Source organism: Nymphaea colorata, chromosome 5 (assembly GCF_008831285.2).
Source record: "Nymphaea colorata isolate Beijing-Zhang1983 chromosome 5, ASM883128v2, whole genome shotgun sequence".
Taxonomy (NCBI): domain Eukaryota; kingdom Viridiplantae; phylum Streptophyta; class Magnoliopsida; order Nymphaeales; family Nymphaeaceae; genus Nymphaea; species Nymphaea colorata.
Window position 1 is genome coordinate 12,291,423 of NC_045142.1, and position 17,839 is coordinate 12,309,261.

Here is a 17,839-nt window from a genome sequence, read left to right on the forward strand (position 1 = left end):
TTTTTTCCAACAGAAACTTGCTGAGAGATGACTCCTACCTTTATTAAAAAAATCAAGAAAGAATACAACGAAGAATAAAATTAATCGAAGCAGGTCACACAAAACCTACTGAAAGGAAAAATAGTTACCCTCAGGCCGGCGAGCCCAAGTCATCCCTGAATTCAAGGGAACTGGACTCAGTAGTCTTAAAATGGATCTATTAGGGTTAAAGTCTGAAACCATTAACCTAGTCTGGTTCGAGGCATATCCCTATATCTCACTCGGTCCAAGCTCGGTTCAACAATAGCTCTTTTAAAGATTCTGCTCCATGAATATGGACCCCAATCAGCCAAACATCTCCATTAATTGTAGGGAAATGCTCTTCTATTGAGGAGCGTAGATATGTGGGGCGTATGCCCGATGGAGCTTAATCTAAAACTTTTAATTTACATGTCCAAATTCTAATTGATCAAAATATCCATTCGTTCCAGTATGAATAGTAACTGTGTTCATCCACCGCGAGAGGCGATGATTGGGATTGTTTGAGCAACTCCCGTAATAGTTGACCTCTTGGCTCTTGCCAATTGATTCTGAGTATACTTATATAGAATTTCAGTGGACCTGGGTTTAGTTATACAAAGCAGCCCTACGAGACCCAAGTCGCAGCCCCAAAACGAATTGAAAGTTTATTAATTATATATTTAGTGCCCATGAAAAAAAAACTCTGGCCAAGGCTTCTGCGTCTATCTAAAGCAATAGATCAGCTGCTTCCCACCTCCCTCAACTGAGCCTCGAAAGTACCTGATCCTGCACGCCGACCGATTTGCTCTAATACCATAACAAAGATGAAGGCAACGAGAAAGAAGAAACCAGAATTATAGCCCCATGCACGTTCACCTACATTCATAGAAGAATCGATGATGGCAGCTTGGGCGAGCAAGACCTTTATTTAATGAAAGCTTATCGGCACGCTTGATTCCATGAATGCATTGTTACATTAATGTCGATACTTTCCAGTTGCAAGATTACCGTAGCTTCTTTATTAGTTTCAACAGTTTAAATTCATCAATAGCCTTCAAGTTTAAAATGGCATTTTTCTCTGCTGATAACAATGATCACCTTCTTCACTGAAACAATCTCGTCTATAGATATATTCCTCCAATTCTCACCTTCCTGGTCAGTGATACCTTTGTTTTGCAGAATTCCCCAAAGAAACAAGCAGGTGTAAGGGTTAGGCAATTTGTTGCTTAAGCACCTGCATGTTCCAGCATTCTGGTTATGACCATCTGATTTTACTTATGCTCGGGACATGAGAAGGATTAATCCCACCGCCCAATATACCTGGGCATCGGGCCAGCCCGGCCCGGTAAGAGTCGGACCCGATGCCCGATACCCAAGCCCGGGCCCAGCCCAATTAAAATAAAAAATGTAAAATATAAAATACATTTTAATAATAAAATTTATATTATTATTAAATTAAAATAATATAAAAAATACAATCGGGAGCCCGATGCCCAGGCTTACCGCCCAAGCGAGAGCCGAAGAGTCCTCTCTTCCCTAGGGTCCAGACCTGCATCGACACTAGGCAGTGAAATATGATCTTCACATGTTTAACATGCATGTAGAGACTATTGACTTTAATGTTGAAGCAACAAGGCAACATAGTTGCAAGGGATACTCCAAACATATCCATACATATGAGACACCGAGAGAGAGAGAGAAGCAGATGTGCTACAAATACTCAATTAAACGTTGTTTAGTTCAGTACGAGAAAGAGAAAATGACCTGTAATCATAGGCAAAAAGCCTATCATTAAGTCCAAAGGGCAGAGGGTCACACCTACGGTAGTCCTCTCAGAAATCCACACTTAGCCTGGCATCAAGACCAAAGAATTCCTGGAAAAAAGCCTTGAAGTGTTCATAGGAGTGAAGCACATCGTCAACACCGCACATCTCTCTTATGCTGTGCATGGACAGCTGAGGAGCACCAACGTCCACAGTACGGATCCCTACACCACTGGCCAATATAGGACCAATGGTCGAACCACATCCCATGTCATTGCGAACAACAAAATCCTGTAGTAGACTTCCACATTAGGTGAGGAATTCAGAAACTTCTAAGTTCAAGTCAACTGACTGTTGGTAGATGCAATTTGGGAATATAAAGCACTATGCGGTTAGGGAACTCACCTGAACAGGAATATTGTGCCTCTCTGCAATCTCTCTAAATAGAAATGCCGTCACTGCATTGGTTGCATACCGTTGATTGGCATTGTGCTTGATAACAAGGCCTCCATGCAACTTCGGCTGGTGGTTGTCTTCATGTTTGCTCTGTAATTGGGTCAGACCCTCTAATGTTAATTTATGGGCAGCAATGTGGCTACAAAGAGATTGAAGATGGCTCGTATGTCTTACCATATAATTTGGATGCAATGCATGGGCCATATCTGCGGAGACAAGAAAACTTTTCTGTATAGCTTTCTCAATGAGCTGAGATCAATGTAAATCACCAAATCAATATAAATAAGAAAAGAGGTGCAAATGGAAATACTGTTACAGTAGGCAGATGCAACATAAGCAAAATGGTTCTTCATAACCTCATATTCTTCTTGGTCAATAGGTTCAACATCAAAGGTGCAATGCATTAATTGAATGCAAATGCAGCCACACCAAGTGATGTGTTTGATTTTAAGCTAAAATGATAAGTTTTAATAGAAGAGAAAAAAGTGAATTAACAGAGAAGAATTTACAACAAAAACAATGTGGCCTTGCTGGTTGACCCGTTTTCTGTGATTACTATTGCCAAAATAATAAAACTAAACTCAGACTTGTAAGATTAGTCTTGATCAAAGATTTTCTCAGGAAATTTGATTTGACTTTTTGACTTAAGATCAACTAATTCCAAGAAGCATTGCAGGGGAAGAAATGCTGCATGGATGATTTTGGCTAAAATTTAGGAGCAACGATAACTCCATAGAAGACACTAAGAAAGCATGGGTGAAAGATATATTTGAGACTACCTAGGTTGCAATAGAACACCCATGAGATTAAAATGGCCAAAGCACCCTACTAATAAAGCATGGGTGAGAGATATGCATTGACTAACAAGATCATGCAGCACCCATGAGAGAATGTTTATCAGTGAATTTGCGTGGAATCAGGACTAACAAATATGAGCCTGCATAAAACAGATGCACATTAATTGCATTATGAGTCAAATGACCCCACTTAGTGCCTTCCCAAAATATTGCCAGGCTACTTGGATAGACTCATTTAAATGGCTTATTTGCACTGATACACTAACAGCAAATACAAACAGTCAGATGAACCAGGGATACAGAGGCAACAAAAAATTGAGGGTTGACAAATGAAGAATAAGCTGGCAAAACTTTACAGATGGAACAGACATTAATATGAATCTCGGAAAGATGGTTTACTTAAGTAGAATAGATTGATCTGTTTGGTAAATGCAATTCAAAAGCTGGAGTAACGTAGTAAAAGGAACTACAGTACCAGTTTTACCTTGGAATCTGAAGAGCTAAAGCCGTTCGTGACTCTCCCTAGGGCATCTAGCATAGCAGGAGATCCAGCCCCTTGAGCTGAGTTAGACCCAACCTCTTCATGATCAAACAGAGCAACCATCCTTACACCAGTCTCATTATCAAGAGAATCCTCAGATGATGTAGCATCCATTAGTGCCTGCGATTGTTGTAATGAAGATGCATAGGTAGAAAAAGGTCATTGAGTTTAACTCCTAACTACTTCACGATTACATGTACTCAGATTACCTCCTTAAGATATCTACTTCAGGAAATTGTCTTATACATGACAATCATCCTTCAAAACCATCTGAAATTGGGAATAAAAAACAACTCTAAATAAAGAGAGGCATTGTTTGTACGTGCACATATAAGTAGCATCATCACAAACTCTAGACATCTAAATTTTCGTCATTAATCTAAATAGCTGTATCTTTCAAATCATGACCATATTTTGTAGTCAACACTGCTGAAAAATGAATGGACCTCAATGCTTTACACTGTAACACTCCAGATTTGTCTATTGGCTTTTCATTCTTTAAATGACAAAGCACAATATTGAAACTCTGTAATATAAAACGATATTTCTTATTAATAAGTGTAGAGATACAATTAATTATATGATTGACAAAAAATACTAAATCATTATGAATGGAAAATTGTTGCATCAAGAATGGTTGTGAAGTTGCACCCTCCACACATTAATTTTTTTTTTCCTTACAAAATGGGTAAATTTTACCCCAAACAGTGACCATATATCTTTGTTTCAACTTTTGCAGGTCTGATATGAACTTGCATTTATCTTTAGCATGATCCGCAACTTGACTGGCTATCATTTCATCCAACATTAAAGAAAACCCATGATTTTATGAACCCTTGAAATTTATAGAAATTCCATACCTGTCAAATTGTTTACCTCTTATAAAAACTTCTTGCATGTTGAACAATACAACCCGAGTTAATTCCTATGGAACTGAATGTGTATATCCCTTACATAATTTGGATTATTTTACGCAGTAAAATGATTCTTCCGTACTTTGCCCACACCAGCTATATATATACAACAAATACACACATTAACATTCAGCCATTTACAAAAATGTAAATGAAATTTTGAAGGTGAAAATGACTTTTTAAACTGGAAAGGAAACAATATAGTTTCACATTACCCACAATTTTATAGGTGATTTTGCTATTTCTACTAGTTGAGGCTGATAATGTTACTACAACTAGTTTAAGTTAGACAAGGCTCTGTGGATGAGAATGGATGAATGTGAAACTATTCCTGCATCAAAACAAAACAAAGACCAACTTATTTTCTATCATCAACTCTGAAATTTGATGAGGATTGAAGAAGCGTGTGGGGATTGATCTACAAGACACAACAAATTTTCAACTTTTATGTTTTCCATTTGACCTCCTGAATGCTTAATTATTCATTAATTCCTAACTGCTAAAATTATTCTTCTTATACATAAAAGTAAAGAGTTTAACAGAGAATGCAGCCAAACAACCTACTCCCGAGGCATCAAGGCTAAACCATTTAGAATCCAATCACTATACGCACTATGACTGATCCCAGTGTCAGCAAGTTGGAAATCATGAAACAAGTCGGAAAGAGAAAATGAAAAGATAAAATCCTTGCTTCTCTAAACAAAATTACTTATTATGGAAATTATGCCAAAGACCCAAAAGGTGATGCGTACAGGGGTCAAAAGAAGAAAAGCACCTAACATTTTGCATGTTGTTAACACAACATCTGTTTGGGTAGGATTGAAAACATTCACATAGGGGTAGGATTGAAAACATTCACATAGAACTGTTTCTATATCTCTTAGCTGACAACTATTTACCTTCAAAGAGCAAAATGACATACAAAGATTGTCTAGCCTGCCTGAAAACACGAACTCCTTAGCAGCACCACCAATTACACTTGGTTGAGTATCACAAAGTTGCAACTCGAAATCACATATTTCACCTGGTTCACATCCAGCTTGAGCTGCAAGCAACTGAAAGATAATACAAGGGTACAACCATCATAAATATATGAATACCTAATAAAATTAATGCATGTAATGCACAACCAACTGCTTACAATATGGAAAAATCTTTCCCCTAAAGATGGAATTTATTAAGAGAATGGATGTCACCCACATAAGAATGATAGACTATTGGATACCTGCAGTAAAACAGGATGATGCTTCTTGTTAGCCACAGACTTCTTTTCATCACCATGTTTTCCATCACATTCAGTATCATTTTCTAGTGATCCATTTTCAGCTGGCAGCTTGTTCACTTCAGCCTGAGATGCTATAAACATCAACCATGTGATGGCATTTGAAAAGAGGCAGAGAAAACTGTACAAAATCAGTATAAAAGACTGGACAAGAAGCTTGTTTCTCTGGTAATATCATAAATTCAAAATAGAATCAGTTTCAATACTTTGACAGAAGATCCTATGTGGACTCCTTGCTTGAATCATGGATGTGTTTCTCCATGCTTTTCAGTCTGACATATTATCCTACCTAAACTCTTACATGAATGTGCTTCTCTATATTTTTCTCTGATGTATTTCCTCTTTATTAAGGATTTAATGCCATCATAAAGGGCAACAAAAGTAGAACGTAGCTATGTCACATCGGTTTGGACATAAACACTTGTGCAAAGCATTTTCAAAAAACTTGCATTTGGGGCAAGGCTTTATCTCTCTCTCTCTCTCTCTCTCTCTCACACACACACACACATACACACACACACACACACACACACACACACGCATACAGTAATAATAAGGTTTTAAGCAAACAAATACATATATTTGTTATCTATAAACTACAAATGTACATAGAGAGAGAGAGAGTATATATAAATATATATACTTTTCACTGTTTATTAGAATTATAATAGAATACAATTGTATGACAAGCAATGTGAACATGGAGATTATGTTGAGGACCTAAGTCACATGGGTATGGGTGTGATACAGATACGGCCCACGGGTATGGAGGTGCGGGTATGGCGAATTAAGAAATTCTGGATGCGGGGGTATGATAGAGTGTATATATAAATATATATATTATTATATATAATAGTCCATGAATTTTCAAAATCAAAGAAAAATGAGAGGAAAATATAGAATCTTGGTGGAAGGGAAATACAAAAGAAGAGAAAAATCGAAATTAAAGAAAAGATTAAGCTTGTAAATATAATTTTTTATGTTTTAAAGTACAGCCATACCCATGAACCTGTATTGCCTCACCCGCATACCGACACGGGTACATGGGCAAATCACACATACCCATGTGACTTAGTTGAGACTTGCATTCCCTAAAAAAAGATTAAATTAGTAACTTTAAGCTTCAATGTAGGCTTTTAAATTTTAGAAATTATAAATAGAGATTTATAGTCTATGTCACATAGGTATGGGTATGGCCCGTATGGGTATGGAGAAGCCGACACGGGTACTGCAATTTTAGAAAATTTTGGTATGGGGGTACGGCAAAAAAAGTGTATCTATATCTATATACATATACAACACATTATTAAGACCATTTTTAATAGTTTCTTTCAAAATTTCTACATGTATTTTTATAAAACATCAATAAATTAACAAAAATATGGTTAAAATGTAAGAAAAAATGAAAAAAAATGGTTTGGATCAGTTCCGACTGAGAACTGATCCAAGCTGTACCACTGCCATACCGCCATATCAGTACCAGCGCACCACCGTACTGGTACTGGTACGTGGGCATATCCCACAAACCACTGTGACATAGTTTATAGTTGATCTTTACGAAACTAGAAGATTTTGTGTGCTTCAAAATATTGCAAAGCAGTAATGATAGATAGTATGCTAATATAGTCTTTAAGATTAACTTTTGATTGCTCGACATTATTAAATTTGCTCTTTCAAACTTTTGCATGTTTATTATTCTATGGAATGTTTTATGTGAGTGTTTTCAAGCATTTTAATTGTTCTGTTGTTACGAGTTAGTAATCATTATTTGTTCATTAAGAAATTCTTTGGGTAACTGTTAGTTTTAAGAAGTATTGCATTTTATTGGTTTACTTTGTTTTCCTCAAATGCTTAGTGTGCCTATTTCTACCAAGGGTCTAAGCTCAATTCACCGACTAGGCCGCACGAGTGCTTTTTACAACATTGCACAGACTGATAGAAATCTAGCACCAATATCTGTAACCAGAAAACAGCACTCACGCAGGAAGATAGAGATAGAGAAAGAGAGAGAGAGAGAGAGAGAGAGAATGAAAACAAGAAGAAACTGAGGAGAAGAAGCCGTAGCCAAAATGGTTTGCACGGCCTCTATTTATAATCCCATTTTCAGAATTCTAAGAGTCTCCAATCGTAGAATCCTAGGAGATTTCACAAGCTCCAAGGACATTAATTACATCATAGAAACCTAAGAGACTTCACATATTACAAGGATATTAACTATAACATAGAATCCTAGGAGACTTCCCATATAACAAAGATATTAACTACAACATAGAATCCTAGGAGACTCTTCACATGTTACAAGGACATTAAATATCTTAACACATTCAACAAGGAGGTGGAATCCTAAGAGACTCCTCTTCAACGTGCTGGTGAAGGATTTATATTTTAACACCCTCCCTCAAGTTGTGCATGGTTTTGCACCATGTACAACTTGCCTTTTAGAAACCAGAATCGTTCCTTTGTTAATCCTTTTGTAAATAAGTCTGCAACTTGTTCATCTGTACGAACATAAATAGGCTGAATCTCCTTGTCTTCCACCTTTTGTCTAACAAAGTGTTGATCAATCTCAATGTGCTTTGTTCGACCATGTTGTACGGGATTAAAGGCAATGTTAATAGCGCTTTGATTATCGCACATTAACATTGATGTTTTAATCTTTTCTCCAATGTCTTCTAGCAAATGTCTAACCCATGTAACTTCAGCAGTACCTGCAGCCATGCATCTGTATTCAGCTTCAGTGCTGGATCTTGCTACTGCCTTTTGCTTTCGACAACTCCAAGACACAAGATTACGTCCAATGAAAATACAAAAACCAGAAATGGACTTTCTTTGATCGGGATCTCCAGCCCAATCTGCATCTGTGAATGTCATAAGTTGATGTCCAGTAGTTATATTTTCACTCTTACCATAAACTAAGCCATCTCCTGCTGTCCCTTTAAGATATCTTAATATTCTTTTGACAGCATCCATGTGAATATCTCTAGGTGCATGCATAAATTGAGATACTTGATTCACAGCATATATAATATCTGGTCTAGTAAATGTAAGATATTGAAGTGCCCCAACAATACTTCGATATTGCGTAGGATCTTCATATAACTCCCCATCTTGAGCACTTAGTCTTTGATTTAGAACACTAGGAGTTCCAACAGGCTTACAATCAGACATACCTGACTTTTTCAGCAGATCCAACGTGTATTTCTGTTGTGTCAATGTGAGGCGATTATTGTGCCTATCAATCTCCACTCCAAGAAAGAATCGTAAATCACCAAGCTCTTTCATTTTGAAGTTTTGCATCATCAAAACTTTAGCTTCTTCTATGTGTTTTTCTGAATTGCCTGTGATAACAATATCATCAACATATATAAAAAGTAAAGTAAATATGTTTTCCTTTCGATAAATGAAAAGAGAGTGATCTAGAGGACATCTCCGAAAACCACATTCTTGAATCTTGCAAGAGAAACTGTCAAACCACGAATGTGAGGCCTGTTTAAGTCCATAAATAGATTTTCTTAGTTTGCAAACCCATGCATGAGAGTCTCCTTTCGTGTATCCTGGAGGTTGTTCCATATATACTTCCTCCCTTAAATCACCATGAAGAAAAGCATTCTTCACGTCCATTTGATGTAGTCTCCATCCATATTCAACTGCCAATGATATAATCACGCGAATTGTTCCCATTTTGATCACAGGGCTGAATGTCTCATCATAATCTTCTCCATATTGTTGTGTAAACTCTTTTGCTACTAACCTTGCTTTGTGTCTTTCTATGCTGCCGTCAGGTTTGTATTTAATTTTGTATACCCATTTGGAGCCCACTACGTTCTTTTCGTGTGGCCTCGGAACGATCTCCCATGTTCCACATTCATGCAAGGCATCCATTTCTTCTTTCATAGCCTTTCTCCAATGATGTGATTTTGATGCTTGATCAAATGAAGTAGGTTCTTCCTCCTTGCCAACTTTTGCCATGAATAACTGAAAATCAAGTGATAAAGAATCATAGCTAACCCACCTGTGAATGGGATGACGAATGCGTTGGGATCTTCTAAGGTGGGGCATGTTGTCTTCTTCACTGTGAGCATCTCTGTCCCTTAGTCGTCGACTGTAGATAAGACCCGAATACCGATGTGCATCGTTGCTCTGTTCTTCATTATTGTTTTCGTGATGACTTTATGACTGTGTTGGATCTTCTTGATTTTCACTTTGAGCCATATCCGACGGTTGTATTGCTCTCTCTGAATCTTCACTTTGAGGCACATCATTTTCTATAACAGGATCTGCATTGAATAACTGTGTACTGGTCCAGGGATCATAAGATTCAATGGTCATAGGCATGTCATTTGTATTATCAAAACTATGTTCATCAAAAATGACATTTCTTGAAGTTTTGATACGTTTAGTTGTTGGATCATAGCATCGAAAACCTTTATATTCATCAGCATATCCAACGAATCTACATTGAATAGCTTTGTCTTGAAACTTGTTCCTCAAGGCAGCATCAACGTGAACATAGCATACACAACCAAAAACCTTCAAGTTCTTGTAATCAGGTTGTTTGCCTAAGAGTGTAAAATATGGCGATTTAGACATCAAGAGTGTCATAGGCAAACAATTTATTATGTATACAGCAGTATGGAAGGCTTCAGTCCACAAGGAAATGGGCACATTAGTATCATGCATCATGCTCATGGCGCTTTCAACTATATGTCGATGTTTCCGCTCAACTACACCATTTTGTTGTGGTGTGTAAGGGCAGGAAATTTGTCTAGTTATCCCTTTTTCACGTAGAAATTCAATAAAATCAAGCGAGGAATATTCTCCCCCTCCATCACATTGAAAATGCACCACATTGGATGAAAATTTAGTTTGAATCAAGGCATAGAAGTTTCGAAATATGTGAGGTACTTCTGATTTGTGTTTCATGAAGTAAATCCAGGTGAAACGTGAGTAAGAGTCAATGAATAAGACATAATATCTTGACCCAGACATGGAATCAATAGGGACTGGCCCCCATACATCAGAAAAAATAGTTTCAAAAGGTTTGGAAGCCCTTTGATTTATATTATGGAAAGGTAAAACATGACTCTTACAAAGTCCACAACTTGAATATTTTTTGACACTTGAAGTAAGAGGTAAACTTAATCTTGGAATGAGACTATCTGTGACAAGTTTTTCAATGAAATGTCGACCGCAGTGTCCTAGCCGACTATGCCACAAATAGACTCCAAAAATTGGTTAGGGCCCCTTACTTTTGATTGAAAATGGCAAGAACTTGGCACTGATGACGCATTATGAGAAAGAGAAAATGTCTTCAATCCTATATCAAAAGTGGATGAATCCTTGGGTAGACATTCCTTGAGGACGTACATATTCCCTTGACGCTCCCCTCTAGCGAACATTTTCTTCGTTTGGAGGTCCTTGACATAGACAAAAGAAGGTGTGAATTCAACAGAAGAGCTTGTATCATCAATGAGTTTAGAAATGGATATGATGTTCTTTTTAATATTGGGAGCAAGAACAACATTAGACAGTGATAGAGACGAGGATGACAATGGAATATGTGCATTTCCAATATGTGTAATAGGATGAGATTTTCCATCACCTGTTATAATGCAACTTCTACCGTAATGAGGGGATAAGTTAGTCAATTTACCTGCATTTCCTGTCACATGGGTAGCTGCACCTGAATCCAAGAACCATTCTCCCTGCTCATTTTGCTTTATAGTCATCTTTAAGAATGCGGTCATCAATAGCTGTTGCATATCTTCAGCGGTGGATTTAGAACTTTGTCCTCCTTGTTTATAATCATGTCTTACCCCTTTGTTTTTATTTTGAGGATTAAACCAACATTGTGCCTTCATGTGTCCTTTCTTGTTGCACTGAAAACAAATTGGTATTTTTCTTGAAGTATCCAAGGGAGACATACCTTGGTTATGTGGTGTTGGTAGAATGCCACGACCACCATGGTTGGAGTTCCCATGGCTCTTACCAAACTTTACATTCATAGCCAACACATTTTGGGAGTTCCCTTGATCAGTCCTTTCAATGACTCTTTTCATATTCATTTCATGTTGGAGAAGTTTACCTTGTAGTTCGTTGAAGGAAGGCAGAACAGGAAGGACCTCAAGAGCTGTAATAAAAGCATGATAATCATGCCCAAGTCCATTCAAGGTTTGCTGCACCTTTTCCTTATCAGAAATGTTATTCCCCGAGGCAGCAAGTTGGTCTGCGACGGCCTTAATACGCCCCAAATAATCCATGATAGACGTTGAACCTTTGCTCAAATTCTGAAATTCTTTCTTTAAGTACATAATTCGAGCTTCTGATATTTGGGAAAAGGTATCAGCAAGGGTTTCCCATAATTCTTCTGCAGTACAATCATCAGAAACTGAAAGTAACACTTGTTGAGATAAAGTGGACAAAATATACGCAACCAGACTTTGATCACGTCTCATCCACATAGCATGTTCAGGATTGTTGTCTTTATGAACAGCAATAACTTCTCCTGCCTCATTTTTTATTTCCTGTAAGACGGATATTGGTGGAGCCTTTGTTGAACCATCGAGATGTCCAAAGAGGCCTTGACTTCTTATGAAAGGCATGATTTGCCTTTTCCAGATCAGATAATTCTCATGGTTGAGTTTTTCGGTAATAAGGTGAGGAAGAAAACTTGAGGACATGCTAGAATGCGAAAGGTTTTCCATGACAGCAGAAAGGAATGGTATATAGGTAGAAGATGAGAGGGAAAGAAGACACGATATAACAAGATGTGTCCTTGGGTAAGCAAGAAGAAAAAGGAACAAGAATTGTGCAAGAGAAAAGTAAATTCAGGATAGAGACAAGATGAGAAAAGAGTTCTAACCAGATCAGACCTGTTTGGGCATTTCGTTTGGTAGAGATAATGTAACCTGGCGTTCTGATACCATGATAGAAATCTACCACCAATATCTGTAACCAGAAAACAGCACTCACGCAGGAAGACAGAGATAGAGAAAGAGAGAGAGAGAGAGAGAGAGAGAGAGAGAGAGGGAGAGAGAGAATGAAAACAAGAAGAAACTGAGGAGAAGAAGCCGTAGCCAAAATGGTTTGCACGGCCTCTATTTATAATCCCATTTCCAGAATTCTAAGAGTCTCCAATCGTAGAATCCTAAGAGATTTCACAAGCTCCAAGGACATTAATTACATCATAAAAACCTAAGAGACTTCACATATTACAAGGATATTAACTACAACATAGAATCCTAGGAGACTTCCCATATAACAAGGATATTAACTACAACATAGAATCCTAAGAGACTCTTCACATGTTACAAGGACATTAAATATCTTAACACATTCTACAAGGAGGTGGAATCCTAAGAGACTCCTCTTCAACGTGCTGGTGAAGGATTTATATTTTAACACAGACCTCATATGTTCTTAAATTAAATCATTAAATGTCGAGGCTTTATTATCTAGCAATTCCTCCAGGCACATGAGTAAAGAAAAAGAACCAGAAAAACTAACGAAGTTATGTCATGAAAGCCTGCATACCATGAACATCATGCAACTATTATGCATACAAACGACAGGAACAATCATATGTAGAAAAAACAGGTTCAGACCATGAAACAAACAATCTATGAATTGGGAAGAACACAAAAATTCCTACCCACAAGTGAACTTAATTAACGCCCAATTCAAGTTGAACTGATGGACCAAGTGACCATAGTCAGGATTTGAGCACTGAAGAGCTGAACATCAATCTTGTGGTCGATATCAGCATGGGGGTCTACAAACATGCAATCTTAAGTTCCCTGCTTTTGAATTGGGAAATGGAAAACTGCAGCATTATGGACCTGAAATGAACTTAATTAACGCCCAATTCAAGTTGAACTGATGGACCAAGTGACCATGGTCAGGATTTGAGCACTGAAGAGCTGAACATCAATCTTGTGGTCGATCTCAGCATGGGGGTCTACAAACATGCAATCTTAAGTTCGCTGCTTTTGAATTGAGAAATGGAAAACTGCAGCATCATGGACCTGAAAGGATTGGCTTAGCAAAGCAAGCCATGACTGTTTGATGGGCAGTCATAATTGGAACTTCATGGCTATCAGTCTCCTGTGCAAAACAATGCACATATAGGCCTTGGGATGAGGGTACTAGCCTTAGGGTCTTATACCGCTGATTGAGCAATGAAATCTTTTGAACCAGGTGCTGTTCCCCATGAAAATGTCGCAGCACATTACAAAACCTCGGAAGCATGAAAGGTTGTTGTTATCCTAGCATTATTATATTGAACTGAATAATGCCAAAAAACTACTTTAATTGACATGCATATGCATTTTCTTCCTGTTTCAAGAGGCACAAAGAGAGCAACTAAACTATTGAACAATATAAAATCCATTTCCAGTACTTGCATCCAACATGCAGTCAAGTACATAATTTGATCAAACTCCTGAATCCTGATTCAAACGGTGACATATTGTATACTTGAGCAATTCTCCAGCAAACAACATCATTTGCACAATGAACCTTCAACTGGAATAAAAGGATCACTTTTTTTGCTAAACTACATACAGAGAATAAAACTTTAACTTTTTCTCCTTTTGCTTCTTCATTTCCAAACCAATGCTCTTCCATATGTTGACTAAACTTGAAAATTTCCTACATGTGCGATATCTTGTTCAGTGTTATCAGTATTACGATATGAGCCCATATCGTATACGTAATATATAGGTCAAAGAAACCTAAACAATACACCAATGATACACCTTTCTTAAGTGTATTGATAATGCATCGGCCGATACACTTCTTATCTAACGATATGGAGCTAGGTTTTTTTTCCATTTTGTTTCACTTTTTGTTTTACAACCGCTTCTCTCCCTCATTCCAAACACTTCTAGAGCTTTGGGAAGGGGAGCCTTTGCATGTGCAGGTCTTTTAGAGAAGTTGATTTGAGTGATAAATGATCGATTTGAGAAAGAAAATAGTTGGTGTGAAGGAATTTGTATGTGGGGGACCGATATGTATTGATTGACGACAATCAGGGATGAATGCTATTAATTAGACACTCTCATTTAGCAATGAAAAGTTATGTTGTGATGTGATCTAAAATACTTTAAACTTATGAAGTTATTCTTAATGTCTTGTTAACATATTATAGCTCATGAAGGATGAATCATGAATGTTCATTATGTGTAACGAGTTTTTTCATATAGATCACATTTGTCATGATTTTTCCTGATATTTTTATGAACTTTTCTTTATTTTTCCTAATTCTTTTACGAATTAAAAAGTAATTTTACGACACATTATGATACGGCATATATGTCAGCCTAACTAATACGCGATACAATACGCCTTTTACAACATTGCTTGTCAATCGAACTAGTAATTCTGATAAGTCAATATCAATAGCAAATTAATAATAGTAATAGTAACAATAATAATACTTCTAGAAGCCCGATATAAATATAAAAAATCTACAACCACAATCTGAGGACAACATCTCAAATTACCTTCACTACAGTTGCCAGAACAGGAACTAAATGGTTCTCCGTGTTAACCTTGAAGCCATCTGACACGCTCCTAGAACAAGTCGCCACAGAAAACAACAAAATCAGATCTTCACTCAGTTTATAAATTCAAACAACTAACCTGAAAAAGAGAAAGGTCGAATTGCAAGCGTACTATCTGCCTGCTAAAAGGAAATAGGAAGAATGCAAGAAAAATAACTGAACATATGGTATGACCACGCTAAACCAATATTTATGTGTACACAATCACCTCCCATCCACCCCAATTAAAGCAAGAACAAAACTGCCCAACAAAATTACCTATCCAAATGAATTGCTAGAGTTGGCACACGAAGTATAGGCCCTCCAACCTTTACAAGCATATGCCTGTAGGCGTCATCCTTTTCCTTTATTATTAATCTGCCAGCGACAGTCAGATCCCGATCAAACCATGTATGCCACAAACCTCCTCCATAAGTTTGGACACCTACTTCACAGTACCCTCCTTTAGTTACCTGAAGAGGTTAAAATAACACCCGTTAAAGCACCTACAGAGGATTGGTCCCTTGCTGAAATAGGAACTGTGGATATGCACACACCAAAGGGTTAAAAAGAAAACAGACCACGGTAAATGCCACTGAAGAACAAGTGTGGAAAATAAGGTTTAGATAACAAAAACACATCGACCTATGACTAATCCTTCTAGGAGGAAGAAGAAAAAGAAGAAAACGAACACTGGACCTTAGAGATAGGCTTGAGTTTGAGGCATGGACTATCCGTGTGAGCACCAACCACGCAAAACCCATTTCCAGCAACGTACCTACGACAATCAACACGCTATCTAATGAAAGAAAGAACTCTACCAAACGGAGGCGAGACGAATGAAAGAAGGAATAAATATATTCAGTTTTTCTTGTTTCCTCACTTTTTGCCAATCGCAAAGGCCACGATGGTCGAGTGGTTCCTGGTGAAGAAATATTTGCCACCCGTGTGGAGCTTCCAATCCTCCCTCTCTGAAATGTGCACAAATCCCGCTTCCCCCAATCTCCTCTTCGCCTCATCTGCCAAAGATTTCCGATCAGATTCCCCATGAAAGAAGTTGAATTTTTCATCAAAACGAAACTAAACAGACAGAACACTACCAACGGCGTGGAAGGCGGTCGGTGAGGAGTTCAAGAAGTCGATGAGATCGGACGCCACCGAGCTCGTTTCACTCTCAGCCTTCGTCATCCTCTCTCTCTCTCTCTCTCTCCCTGTATTTCTGCGCGGGCTGTGCGGAAGGTGGCAGTTTCGGGGGAACGACGGAAAGAAACTTGTGCTGATTCATATGCTTATGGACGGGCAATTGATCATCCAATATCTTTGTTTGGGTGTCCTATTCTTGTTCGCAACTACCAGAGTCTCATCAATCTGCCACTTTGTTTAGGCAACGTAGTTTTTTCTAGTATTTTAGTTTGTTCTCAAACAGCATATCTAATGCCACTTAGTATCACATTTTCATGTTTTTTGTGCATTTAAAAGCTTTGATTGAATATTCTTAAAAAAAAATGGACAAAAGAGACCTTTTTCATGTTTTAATAGAATTTCAAGCTAAATGGAGCAATTTGGGAACAATTTGGAGAAGCACTCTAAATTATAGGAGAATATATCCAAAAGCTAGGGCCTAAGGGACCAAAACCCAAAATCGATTTAGTGAGAAAAGTCCAAAAACCAAGCAAGTGCAATTCTAATCTTAAATGCAACTTAAAAAGCAACAAAAAGATTTGAATATATAGCCCATTTGACGTTTGGATTCTAGCTCTATAATGATGCCCTATTTAGATATGATTTGGATCCACACTGTCAAGGGGATAGTGAAAATGTAAGAAATACACATAATCTTGTGTAACAAATATAAGCATTTATGCTTTTCTTATTAGTTTAAAACCTATAATAAGATGGCCATAGGTGTTCTAGAGTTGTGGTTTGAATTTTGCTTCAATCAAGAGTTAACATGAAGAAGTTGAAGTTGTTTTAGAAAATGTTGCCACTCGCACATCGTATCACATGTCGGTCGGGCTGACCTCTATGCGATATCGTAACATATCAAAATTATTTTTTAATTAAAACTCTAAAAATAACTAATAACCTAAAATTTGAAATTTCACAAAAATGTATTTTATAAAAAAACTCATGACAAAGTTCATCACATATAAGTTATAATCAAATAACCATCAGTTATCATAAATTCACATCTTCCTAATAATTGTCTTTGGGAATTTCTCTAATGCCTTCAACTGCAATATCAATATCCACATTTCACGGTTTTCCTTCAACAAACTCTTCTAGTCCTTTAAGGTTATTAAAAAAATCAAGACCATTCTCATCAAGCACAACATGTGTTTCATTTTCACATTCAACCCAAGAATCCAATACATCTAAATGAACTATGCTCATAGGATCAAATTAAGTATGATGCTCCATCTAATTGCCTATAAAATTTAAAAAGAGAAAAATTGGCCGATTGCTAAAAAAATTAAAATGCATAATTCATATTATGAAATATAAGTTGAAACTTGGAACTTTGCATAACAAATGCATTGAATT

General features: G+C 37.3%; 1 protein-coding gene across 2 annotated transcripts; it reads right to left on the reverse strand.

Moving 5' to 3' along the window:
- Positions 1–1,568: 1,568 nt before the first annotated feature.
- Positions 1,569–16,638, reverse strand: LOC116254476 (probable aspartyl aminopeptidase). 2 transcript variants are annotated; one of them, XM_031629880.2, is made up of 11 exons: positions 16,396–16,633; positions 16,179–16,314; positions 15,995–16,073; positions 15,575–15,768; positions 15,257–15,326; positions 5,697–5,819; positions 5,371–5,526; positions 3,501–3,677; positions 2,394–2,468; positions 2,169–2,309; positions 1,569–2,054 (listed from the first exon to the last, which is right to left on the reverse strand). In XM_031629880.2, exons 1-11 carry the CDS (start codon positions 16,481–16,483, stop codon positions 1,833–1,835), a joined length of 1,461 nt encoding a protein of 486 aa, XP_031485740.1. In that variant the 5' UTR covers positions 16,484–16,633; the 3' UTR covers positions 1,569–1,832. The 2 variants fall into 2 exon arrangements, with proteins under 2 accessions (XP_031485740.1, XP_031485739.1); XM_031629879.2 differs by having other exon boundaries at positions 2,169–2,468; positions 16,396–16,638.
- Positions 16,639–17,839: the final 1,201 nt, after the last annotated feature.

Bases quoted from the DNA above. Each gene is read 5' to 3' on its own strand.
- LOC116254476 (XM_031629879.2), bottom strand. From the start codon at position 16,483: ATGACGAAGGCTGAGAGTGAAACGAGCTCGGTGGCGTCCGATCTCATC. The intron at 15,769-15,994 runs GTCCAGTGTTCG...TAACCTCTTCAG, and splicing joins AACTCAAGCCTATCTCTAAG to GTAACTAAAGGAGGGTACTG. The intron at 15,327-15,574 runs GTAATTTTGTTG...GACTTGTTCTAG, and splicing joins CTAGCAATTCATTTGGATAG to GAGCGTGTCAGATGGCTTCA.